The sequence below is a fragment of the Vigna umbellata genome, chromosome 3, assembly GCF_029865625.1.
Source record: "Vigna umbellata cultivar VRB3 chromosome 3, Vumbellata_1.0, whole genome shotgun sequence".
Lineage (NCBI taxonomy): Eukaryota > Viridiplantae > Streptophyta > Magnoliopsida > Fabales > Fabaceae > Vigna > Vigna umbellata.
The window spans coordinates 43,192,254-43,205,584 of NC_142167.1; the positions used below are offsets into that span (position 1 = coordinate 43,192,254).

The following is a 13,331-nucleotide window of genomic DNA, read 5'->3' on the forward strand; positions in this document are numbered from 1 at the left end:
CACAAACATTATCAAGGTACACCACATGCGATCCTAGATGGTTCACATGTATAAGAAGAGTAAACAATTCAAATAAACTAACTTACTCTATTGAGAAAAGTGATTGGATAGAAGTGGAGAGCTCACCTCAAAGATCACTCTAGCGGCCTCTGATCCTCAAACAACCAAACAGGAAGTTAGAAACTCTAGAAAGAAGTGAGGGAGCTATAGAGGAAAAGAGTTTTAAAATGTGATTTGGGACAATAAAACTCATTTACAGAAATCCTATTTATACTTTAAACATTTAATATTAAACTAATCAAATCTCATTATTCAAAACATACTACCAAACTTAAAACAATTTTCTAAGCTCTTACATTTATTCTTATTAACTTATCTTATTTATCTTTATTTGTTATATAAAATAATTGTATTTGTTATTTAAATAGAATTATCATTTTTGGACAAGATTAGATGGTAATGTTGTGTCAAAACATAATAATATATTTATGTAACAAATACAAATAAATAAGATAAGTTAATAAGTATTACATATACATTAATACTTACTAAAGAACCATAAATAATATAATCAATATATAATTAACATGCATAAATAAATACTTAAATAAATGTCAAAGATACATGTTCATTATATTTTATATTTTATATTTAATGTAATATTTCTAATTGAATTGCTTATAGTAACTTAAATATATTTGTTTCGGGTGTAGAGTCAAATATCTCCACAAAACACTCCTTCAAACTTTATTCCAAATTCACTTAGGTATTTTTAAATGTTCTTATTCAAAGTCCTTCTCCACTTGTCTTCCAAATTGTTCTAGTGTACCTGTCAAAGACATTTTGATGCTCAAGTCAGTGATTAATCCGATCGGGAAGTCACAGTAAAATCTTAAATCTGTAATAAATAAAATCATCTACATTCTTACCTTTGACCTCTATTTATAGGTTTCGAGATGGGAATGAGATTAATGAAAACCTAATTCTGACCCAATCATGGCTCATTACCTACTAAGTAATGCTTACCAGTACTCTTGATTAAAGATGATGTTTAGGGATGATTATTATTGGATGTCATCCGTTCAGTCTCCCATCTTCTATGGTCGTGCGGTTAATACACTATTTATCTGGATTGTCTGGCGCGTGGTGGTAGACTTTAACCTATTTAGTCGGTCGTCCCTTCTCAGTGGCTTCATTCGGTCGACCCCATGGTACGACTGTATGGTTATACAGTAAAATATTCTTTATATAATATCAAGTGTTTATTTAATCCCTTCTCGTCACATTATAAAATAGAACTTATGTACTTATTTTTATAAGATTTTGTTGAACGAAAATACTTATTGGTTATTATAACATAACATATCTTATTACTCCTTCTTTTCTTTATCTTAAAGTGACACTTATTAGTTTATATCTTGTGTGACATATTGGTGGTTAATCAATGTTCAAAAAATATAGAGCTTTCTTTCTTATATTGTTTTTTTTTTTTTAATTTTGAGTTATATCATAGGTGACTATTCTTTATATTTTGTGAGTTATATCATAAATGACGATTCTACATATTTTTGTAAGTTATATCATATATAATTATTTTCAATATTGTATTATTTTATAAAGCTAAGTTGAACAATATTCTTCCTAATTACTAGTGTTTCGATGTATGGGGTCGATGGACGATCGTTTACTCCAGTTCTGTCTGCATTCAATCGTTTGCTTGTCCTTCACTCTTCCTACTGTTGATTGGGGGTTGACCTACAAAAAGTACTCTGACACTCAAGTCAGATATGTCTCTCATGAAGGTCTAAAATGTAATGAGAAAATGTCAAAATATGTCTGTACCTCGACATTAAACATTTATTTATAGAGTTTATAGTAATCAAACCTATTAATTGATTATTACAAGCCGTTAAGATGTGTGTTAACCATCCATTAATGACTCTTAATTAGTCTTTATTGTTTGTAACTTCTGTCGTTACCAAGCGAGTCGACAATCAACTCGCTTTGGTACAACTAGCATTATTAATTATTATCTTGCAACATGTTATTATATTAACAAATGTACGTAATAAAGTAAAAAATTCAGATATTGTTTTCTAAAAAGACTTTCAAAAAAACTATAACTATTTAATAATCAAAGCTAAAAAGTTTAAAATAATGAAAATGATTGATTTTTAATAAGATAATTATAAATTCTAGAAAGTAATTAAGTTTATGAAATTAAATGCGGTAGAGACTTCATCCGGGGTTGGATTTTATGTTCCAATTCAATGTAAAAACATTAAACAATATACTTCCAAATTTTTCTCTAACAATTACACCAGAAGCTAACAAGCACTAATACCTCATAGGCAAATCTAACCTTACTAATAAAAACTATAATCTCTTAGATACTTTTACTAAAAGCTCACATTAAGTAAAGATGTTTAAATTGCCTAATTAATAAAACTTTATGGTTAGAGGAAAAATTTATTAGTTGTTCTATCCAAATCAAGGTTCTAATATATTTTCTAATAATCAGATACCATAAATAAGAAATCAATAAATCATGCAATTAGGAACGAGAATAGAACACGAGTAATGGAAAAGAAGTATATTGAATAACAGAAATCACAAAGAGTGAATATACATTACATCCAACCCCAATGAGTAAGGGAGTTAGTTACTCCTAGACATTTTAAGCACTAGAAAAGGGATAGATGATGAAAATAATGGTAATGATGAGTGTCTCTAGCCTTCAGAATGTGTCTCTGTCATCTCTCCCTTAAGGTTTGTTCCCTATTTTCCAAAAGATAATTTTCTTCTCTAACACTTTTTATTTAAAGATTTTTGTAACGCGTAGGTCGTTGGGTGAGCTAAAGTTGTTAAGCAACTTGGGTCTTCTCATTGGGCGAATTAACCTTGCTCATTGGACGAATGGATCGAACTAGACTGAGTATGAATTTTGTATTTGAATGAATTTTACTTATCTTAATATATTCCTCAATCTTATGATATTTCCACTTATCTACACAATATCTCACAAATAAAAGCCAATTACTTATCTTTTCCAAAGTTATCTAATAAAATCTTGATTATCTAAATAATAATAATAATAATAATAATAATATTAATAAAAAATGAAAATAAACATAATAAAAACAATGATAATGATAATTATCACAACACAAGTAGTAAATCAAAATCTTGTTTATCTTAGAGTTTAGGTGACATGAGATGTTTGTCCAATTCATAGTACTATCTTCATTTATATATTTTGAATCCTTTAATTTTTCAATCAATTATGCAAAAATCAATATCATGATGTTAGAAAGAGTAGATTTTGGAAAGGGAATGAATAAAACCTTAAACTTTTTTAGCACAATACTAAATTAGATAGTCTATTTTCAGAAAGATTAAGTATACAAAAGATTTTTTTTTTCTTTCAGTTCTCTCTCAAATACATAGATTAAGAGTTCTACCGATAAAAGAATAAGTACACAAACCTCTCTAAATTACAATAAATACACCAATCTCTTCAAATTATAATGAATACATAAATCTCTTTAGATGATAACAAATAGTCACACCTCTTAAAATAACATCTTCTTAATCTCTTATTGAGTTTAAGTATTGTTCCTATATGGGGTCCTAAATCCGCACGTTTTCTTATACGTCCGTCTAGTCTTTCTCGTGGTCCTTCCTTCTGTAGGTCGATGTTCATCCGTCCTGTGCGCCTAGGAGGGTACTTGTTAAAGGTGTTCCGATGCTTAAGTCAGTAAAAGGTCCGATCGGTTGTTTTAGTACTGCAATAAATGTGCAATTAATGAATCTGCCTACCTCTTACCTTTGACTTGTATTTATAGTTTTGGTCATGGACCTATGATTAGCAGGGCCTTAATCACGGCCCAATCTCGAGCCCAACCCTCTAATCAGTGTTTTACCTTAATCACATTTACAAACCTACCTGTCATGACCGTCCGACTGAGTGCTCGAGTCCAACCGGACGTCCAACGTGCTTTGTCTGAAACCGTCCGGGGGTTATCTGGTACAAATACTGAAAAAAAAAAAGTACTCTTTGAAAAGAGCTTAAAGGAAAAACTCCACTGAAAAATACTACAATGATTTTCACACTCTCAGTTTTATAAACACTCTAAATGAGTCCTATAGAAAATTTCTGCAAAACATTATAATATTCTTATAATTAAACTGTTTGATGGAGTCTATTGGATCATCAATTGTAATACATAATATCCTTACTTAAACAACTCTTCCTTAAGTTACATCATTTTATGTTCCCTTTGTACCCTAAGGAATGCAAAGTAAAAGACAATCATTTAAAAAATCCTTTATGTTAAAGATTGGAATCATAGCCATACAGCGGCCCAAAATCAAGCTAAAAAATCACCTTTACTCCTAAACTATCCTAAACATTACGTCAAACCTAAAACCAACCTACACATGTCTTAAATACACATTTAAATAAATTATGATGTAAACATAATTTAAATTTGATTATCACTTTTCAAATAAGTTCACACACCGTGCAATTGATAACGACTAAATAGTTGTAAAAATGATAATTAATGTTTTCTTTTTCAACTATACCACAAGATGATGAATTAATATAGCTTAATAATTAACAATATCTCAATATATATTCATGGTATTAGGTAGGGTATGTAGGAAAATAAGTTGGTTTTAATCTAAAATTTATTCAAAAGTCACAATATTGATTAACTTGTTAATAGTGATTCAAAATATTTCTTCCGTTGATAATTAATTTCTATTGAAGAATTTGACTGATCATTCCATTTTCTTTTTCTACTTATTAAACTTTATTTTTATATCTTAATTGAAGAAAAGTGAGCTTGCTAAGACTTAGATCAACAATTTGGTAGCAGTCACTCTTTATTAATATAAAATAACTGTAAAATATTTCGGTTTCGATAATCTTTATTAAATTTATTAGTATCTTACATTAATTATTAATATAGTTAAATCGGAATAGATAATGGAAATGCAAATATTACTTTATAAATTAATTTAGTAAGATTGTGTTAAATATTAGTTATAAAATTTAATCGTGATTTATAAATAGTTTAAGAACTATCAAGTTTGGAATTTGCCAATCTTTGGAGAAAAAAAATGTTAAAACTTGGAAGATTGGTAATAGCTTTGCCAAAGTCTTTGGAAGCTTGTGTACTCTTTATTATTTTATTGTGTTATAAACTTGGTTTGATATAAACCCAAGTTTTGGCTTTGTATGATTTTCATGATGAAAATTATGCATTCTTGTTAGGTAGAAAACACTACTTTTAAAGTAATCTAACTCATGAACTAGGTGAAAAATGTATGATGTGTATATTTGAGTCCAGAAATAATACCTGAACCAGACTTTTAATTTTAATATCTAGGACATGAGATTTAAATTCGTGTTCAAATGTTTGAAAACTAAAAAAAAATGTATTTAAAGTTTAATTTAATATAATTTATCCCTTTAAAAATATATAATTAAGCATTAAACATTTTATTCTACATCTTTAAAAATAATCATTTATTTAATTTTTTACAAAAATCTCTTAAGTCTCCTTACAAGATCATTTTTGGTGGTTGAATCTAAATAAATAAAACTTTGATTGGAGGAAGTTTTTTTTTTCATTTGGCGTTTTTCACATGTAATTAAAATTTATACTAAATAAAAATTTTTATTACTAAAAAAATACATAAATAACATTTTTTATCATAAATAACACTTAATAATCACTATTTATGTGAATGCTGTCTAAAAAAAGTTTTCTATTAATAATCGAACATTCATAATACTTATTTAAATAACTGTTATATATTATCAAACACTAATAAATAATATTTATTTAAATAAGTGTTATTTATTGTGAGACACCAATATAACACTTTTTTATGATTAATTTTGTAACAGTGTTTGGATAATGCATTTGACTTTTTAGTTAGGTTTAATCCTTTTTTACGTCCCTATTTGTGTAGGAATGTCTCAGATAGGTCCTCGTTTTCTAAAGTGTATCAAAATGGTCCTTAATTTTGAAAATTTATATCAATTGAGTCTTTCCGTTAAGTTGGATGGACGGCGTTAAAAAAATTGATGAGTGAGATGCTGAGATGACGAACGAACGCTCGTCCACCAGCGAACGAACGCTCGTCGACCTCTTACCGCTGGACGACCGTTCGTTCCACACTGGACGACCGTTCGTTCGGTGGTCGCCGAGCGTTCGTTCGCTGGTCGCCGAGCGTTCGTTCGCTGGTGGACGAGCGTTCGTTCGGTGGTGGACGAGCGTTCGTTCGTCATCTCAGCATCCCACTCATCAATTTTTTTAACGCCGTCCAGCCAACTTAACGGAAAGGACTCAATTGATATCAATTTTCAAAATTAAGGACCATTTTGATACACTTTAGAAAACGAGAACCTATCTGAGACATTCCTACACAAATAAGGACGTCAAAAAGGATTAAACCTTTTAGTTAAGTTTTCTTTTGGTGAGTTTTATGTTGTCATGGACTGAGGTTTTAAGATATATTGATGGACCTTAATATTTTAAAATGTGTTAAAAAAATTATTTTACAAATATATAAGTTACTTTTTTTAAGTTAACCATAACTAAAACTTGATTACTCGTAGAAACATAAATATTTTACTTTTAAAATAATCAAGTAGTTGTTGAACTTTTGTGTCACATCAAAAGGACATTTAAATAACACCCAAACATTAAAGTGGATAAAAAGAGTCTTTAATGAAGGTGGAAGATTTGGTTAGTTGTATACAAAATAGTCAACAATACATGTAAATGCATATTTTAATGAAAATGATATACTCTATTAGACCGACATGTCCAAATTTGTTTATAGTTTTATACAAGTGAAGAAACACGATGAGTGTTCCATTTTATCTTTCAATATTTTCATTCTGGCTGCAAGGAACCTTCTTAATAATCTTCATTTTCCCTTTTTATAATAGGTCAATGTTGCACGTAGTTTTCCTATTAATATATTTACCTAATTCCGTGGGCATGGTTAAAGACATGGACATGGATTTCAATTTCAAGTGTTTTATATTATAAGATTGTTATTTTGACAAAAAAAAGGAATCCAATTTTTGTCTACGATAAAACTTCATTTTAAAATACAAGTTTAAATAGTAGTCAAGTTAAAATATTTAAACACTATTTGGTAATTTCTTTTTAATATTAAATATCGTACTCTATGGACTATAGGAGTCTACCAGATAGGACCACCAAGGAGCGACCGACCGAATAGGGTGAAGTTAGCACCATCATATGTCAGACAACCAATATAAATAAACGTTATTTATTAATTGATCACACGGTTATGAAAGAATGAGAGACTGAACGGACGACCTCCAACAATAATTATCCCTAAACATCTCTTCTAATCAAGATTATTGGTAAGAACTACTTAGTAGGTAATGAGCCGTAATTAGGCCGTGACTAGGATTCCACTAATCACAAGCTCATTATGGAAGAATGAGAGACTGAACGGACGACCTCCAACAACAACTATCCCTAAACATCTCTTCTAATCAAGATTACTGGTAAGAACTAGTTAGTAGATAATGAGCCGTAATTCGACCATGACTAGAATTCCACTAATCACAGGCTCATTATGAAACTTATAAATAGATATCAAAGGTAAGAAGGTATGTGTTGTGAATTTAAGATTTTACTGTGCCCTCGATCGGATTAATTACTAACTTAAGTGTCGAAATGTCTTTAACCGGTACACCAGACAATTTGGAACGTGAATAAAGAATGATTTTGACTAAGAACATTTAGAGTCACCTAAGCTGATTTAAAGTAAAATGTGAATGAGTGTTTTGTGGTAATCCTCGACTCTATACCCAAAACAAATACTATTTAATCACTTAAAACATAAATATTAATAACTTTTATATTTTGAGAGTACCCGTTTACTTACTTTTTGAGGTGAATAATTAAATAGGATATGAAATAACTTAATTTATCCTTCTCTTCTCTCTTCGCCCAGGATTCCTCTTTTTTATTTTTCTTTAATGCCTCCTCTTCTTAAACATGTTATTTCAGTGTACAATTTGAAATATGAAATTTTTTATTTTGAAATACAGAATTTAGAATATAAAATTTATATTTTAGATTGTGTAATTTAAAATGTATTTTTTTTTATTTTATATTCCAGTACAATATACAATCTGAAATACAAAAAATTTTATTTTGTATATTTTGGAATGTCTGTAGATTATATATTCTGAAATTTAAAATAAAAACCCTAAACTAAAAGGATAAATTTGAAAATTTTGTCTGTATGGGGGTGAAGGATCAAATTATGGTGGTGCGGGAAGAACTAATCCACGAGTTGATACAGATAGGCCGAATACAATTTGGGCCAGTAAATTGTTGGTCCAACTTAATAAGGGTGTTGCTCCCTCCACCCCCACACATCTCTTCCTCCACCTCCCCTTTACTATTTTGCCCCTTCCTCCACCTTTCCTTTACTATTTTGCCCCTCAGTAAAATTTTATTTTTAAAATTGTTGTTTTTTAATTTTATTCATTTATAACATATTTCACTGTTAACCTACGTAGTTTCTTGTATGAGTAAAATATTTTTCTACAAAGCTTGGTGATCGTGAAAAGAATTATCAAACAATCTTCTTCTTGTTCTCGGTGCAGTACGTGGTGCAGTGCGTTTATGGTGTAGTGTCCTTGTCGTGGTTCCTCTCTAGGTACGTAGTCATAATCTTTCCAATAATCCTAAACCCTAAATCCTTCCCATACTTCCAATAATCCTTTTAATATCCAAGCCTATAATCCTTGCATGAGCCGCAAAACGTAGTAAAATAAAAACAAAACGTAAAAGGAACACTGCCTATGGACGGATGACATCCTTCAACGGATGTCAACATCCGTTGAAGGCAAAACGGATGTCGACATCCGTTTAAGGCAAAACGGATGTCGACATCCGTTTTGCCTTCAACGGATGTTGACATCCGTTGAAGGATGTCATCCGTCCAGAGGCAGTGTTCCTTTTACGTTTCGTTTTTATTTTATTTGTTTATTTTATTTACAGTAATTTATATTTAAATTTATAATTTTAAATGTTATATATGGTTAGTTTTTAAACGTAATAATTTTGTTAAAATATGAATTTGTTAAAATATGAATTTGTTATAGGTGGAGAAGAAGCTTAACGGAAGAGAGAAAGGTAAACGAAAATGAAAGAGAGGAAGAGGTGCAGAGGGAAGTAAATCAGAAGTTTTAAATAAATTAAAATATTAAAATAATAAAAATAAAAAATTTTAACTTTTGAGGATATAATTGTCATTTTAGAAGGATATAATTGGCATTTTAGAAAATTGGGGAGGTGGAGGAAGAGACGTGTGGGGGTGGAGGGAGTAACACCCACTTAATAATTGGGCGAGAAATTGCTCCAAGTTAGCTACACTTTTGCCCGCATTTGCATAATTAGTGAAAAAAACAAAAAACTTTATATTATATTCAATTAACGTTAGATTGTACTTTTATTCCTTATATTATTTTTTTAAGATTCGTTTTGATTTTTAAATCTTTCAAATTTGTTTAGTTCATTATCTTTTAAATTTGGGTTATATTTGTCCATTGAAAAACCATCATTTCGTTTTTGGGATACAATTTTGAATTCAATCATGAACTTTTCTCATGGAACTTACCTAGAAGTTATGAAGTTCAATTGATGTTAGAACAAAAAAGGGTTAAAAACATAGAATTGAAAATAAAACTAATTTATGTGTTGAAAATTTGTTTCTTGATTAGTTTAATAATACATAGAAATTTTACTTCGAATGAGTAAATAAAAATACAAAATGATGTTGATATTGGTAAAGACATGAAAAGAGTGAGACCGTATTCGTAAAATGATAATGGCACAGCCCGTGAACTTGTACCAAATATGAAGTCATTATCAGTTCAATCAACCTCAATAAACGACACAAGAAATTAATTGCTACATATATATATGAACCCGTGACACGTACCATTACAAAGCTCCAAACATAACCATTTTTCATGCTACAAATATAACTTTGCAATGCCTATAAATATACTTAGCAATAAAGTGATATGCCAAAACCCTACCCATATCATATATAGATCAAACACCAACATAGGAGTAACTTCAAATTTCAATGCAACACTATTATCGTTATTATTGTTCCCACAAATCATGAAATTTTTTTGACCTAGAACCACTCATCGTCATGCATGCATATTAGGTGCAAAGTTCACGAGCAACACCGATCCTTGAGTTGGGCACGTCGTAGAGCACACGGTGGTTTTGTTGCTGCATGTTGGCGATCACGTTCAGCACCGAATTCACGTTGTCGGGCGCCGCCGCCATGGCCAAGCACGTGATGCTGCCGGCGGTGCTGTGTATGAGGGTATTGTCCGGCGGGAGTGTCACGTTCATGCCGGAGAACATGAACGTTATGGTTGGCGCAACTATGGGGACCGTGTAGCATGTGTCAAACCCTCCTAGCCTTGTCACGGTGAGTTTCTTCCCGACGCTGACTCGCCGCCGGAACTCGTTCCGGACGGCGGTGTAGGCCGGTTCAACCAGCCGGGTGAACACCGTACCTTGTAGTATTGAATTAGAAAATCAAACGGAAAAACATTAGCGTAAGTTTTATTTGTTTTTGTAGCATTTTATAATAATGAAAATGAGTGACATATGTAATAAAGTTTTACTATAATTTCTCCTTTAGATAAAAAGAGAGTGTGAAATTAGATTAGAAATGTAAAACAAAGACATGTGGAGCATGAATGAAAGTGACCATGTCAAATCACTTTTATGTCATTTTGACTCCAATTTTGTCTTAAAATTGACCATCTTGTCTTCACGTGAACATCATATAATTATGTTTATTCTTAAAAAATGGGAAAGAAAAGGCTTCAATTATTCAGGAGACTCTCTGAGAGAAAATATCCAAAATAAACAAAAGTAATCATATGAACCTTTGATGACACTCTATCATATCACTATGACTTTGGTCAATATAATAGTGTTAGATTAAGACAATAGAACCCCACTGTAATGAATGACAGCTCACAGTACATTTTTCCTATTTAAAAATTGTGGAACAATTAAAATTTAATTCTATATGATAAATTTATTGATTTTATTATAATTATATAAAAAAAAGTAAAACTTATATACTGATTGTGCATACCGGAATCGAAAATGGTGCCGGCACCGGTGGCGGGGTTGAACGCCAAAGCCTCCGGCGGGATATCAACAATTCTCCGGCCAACTCTAACAGCCACCAAGTTCACATAATACAGTGATGACCTTCTAGGGTTTTTGAGAAGAGGGGTGAACTTGATCCTCTTGGGCTGGGCCACAGGCCCAAGTCTCAGTGACCCACTGAAGTTGAGTGTTTTGAAGCTGGGCAAGCAGTAGGAGAATGTGGATCGGTAGAGATTTTGGGTTTGGGCCAATAGTGACAATGGGCCTCGGCCCAGGCCCAATAGCCCCTGTGTTGGAAATGAGCTTCCTGTTGCCTTTTGAACGCATCCAAAGGTGTAGCCTGGAACTGGGTCGGTGGCTAGGGTAACCGTGTCCTGGACAAGACCCGCTGCCACAGAGGAAGTGCCATAGGTGAAGTTGAAAGAACACGCGCTTCCACCGCAAGTGGGGTTTGGTACCTGAAAATTTCACAGACTTAAGAGTTATGTGAAGTGGACCATAGAAGATTGGAAACTCCCACGTTCGCAAGTCTCGTGAACTTTATTTTTGCCTCCCAAGGTAACTTAATTCACCTACTTGTAGGATAAAGCTTTTAATGCAATTGGAATATTCATGACTACGCTATTCCTACGCGCCGTGGACGGCGCGTGAAAAATCCTGTAATAGTAATTTTGATAAAGCTGAGAACATCAATTGTACGTAATATTTTAATGAAAATCAGTTAAATTAATACTGAATCTTTTTGCGTTGATTCTCCATATAAAGTTTGATTAAAATAAAAAAACACTACAAAAAGATATTTATTATTTTTCGTTAATGCAGTGTTTAGTGGTAGCTCACGTGACCTTTTGTCGTTATCGGACCAAGAAAAGATACATTCTTTTCGATCATTCCAAACATTTGATTAATGTCTGTTACAAATAAAAACCTCACTTTTGAACAGGACAAACACTCAAATGTCGTATAGCTGCATCCACCAAAAATATCGTTTTTTTAACTCGAAAAACTAATACATTATGATGGTAAAAATAAACTGATAACAGTCGTAATTGAGCTTGTAATAATATCCTTTAAAAAACTACGAGATCTAAAGAATTCATGATGAGAAAAAGTAGTGTTTGGTATGATGAGAGTTATAAGAAAATGTGTGTGATTTTACAGAATGTAGAGATGAAAAGTGTTTGTGTTGATCTGATCACCTGTTTGCACTGAGGAGCAGAACATGGAAGTTTTTTGAAGGAGGTGGATTTGGCAGGGGCAAAGGGTTTGAGTGTAGAGCAACCAACACAGGAAGTGCAAGGGACCCAAGCAGCATCATTGCTGGTGTCCATGGCCAAGAGAAGGGTCTGAGCTGGGGTACCTATCTTGGCCTTAACAATGTATGTAGGGCTCTGTGTGATTTGTCTGCCCGAGGCAACTGGGACAATTGACCTTCTAGCTACCAAGTTGGAAAGGTACTGCATCCTGGCCTGGTCCTTGGCCTCTAGCTGTAGGACACTCTCTTCCCATGACAGACCCTCTGAGGGCCTGAATGGGGAACAAGGGCTGAACACATGGAACACTTTAAGGGTTGAGCCATGCTCATGGACATCACAGTTAGGGTTCAGCCCTTTGGCTAGGGAGAAGAGGAGGAAGAGCACCAGAGGAGTGAGCATAGGTGAGGTTTTCATGGTTATGGCTAAGGTTGAGACTGCTGTGTGGTTGGTGCCTATGGACTCCGTCTTGTATATATATAGTGAAAAACCTTATGGCAGCTTTTATTTCTAGGAAACTTTTATGTGATTTTGGAGGTGTGTGATGAATTGAGAGAAAGATAAAAATAAAAGCTTTAAAAAGAGACAAAGTTTGGTAAAATGTGATGAAAAATGAAAACAAAAAAGATTTTATTTAGCAAATTACCACACTTTCATATATACCAAGGTTCTTGTTTAAAGAGGCTCTATATATTATGAACAAAAAACAAATGTAAGAAAAATGAAACTCTATTAAAGTGATTAGTCATATATATCTTTTTAATCCATGCACAAAATTAGTTGGCATTTTATCTATATAAAATCTAAATAAGATTCTCATAATTAAGTTTATAAAACCATTTTAATCTATTGA

The 13,331-nt window shown here is 32.0% G+C and overlaps 1 protein-coding gene across 1 annotated transcript; it reads right to left on the bottom strand.

The window, feature by feature from the left end:
* Positions 1 to 9,963: 9,963 nt before the first annotated feature.
* Positions 9,964 to 12,958, bottom strand: LOC148202561 (aspartyl protease AED3-like). Its single transcript, XM_088110894.1, has 3 exons — positions 12,425 to 12,958; positions 11,209 to 11,683; positions 9,964 to 10,615 (listed from the first exon to the last, which is right to left on the bottom strand). The coding sequence occupies exons 1-3, from the start codon at positions 12,893 to 12,895 to the stop codon at positions 10,251 to 10,253; spliced, it is 1,311 nt and encodes a 436-aa protein (XP_087967020.1). The 5' UTR covers positions 12,896 to 12,958; the 3' UTR covers positions 9,964 to 10,250.
* Positions 12,959 to 13,331: the final 373 nt, after the last annotated feature.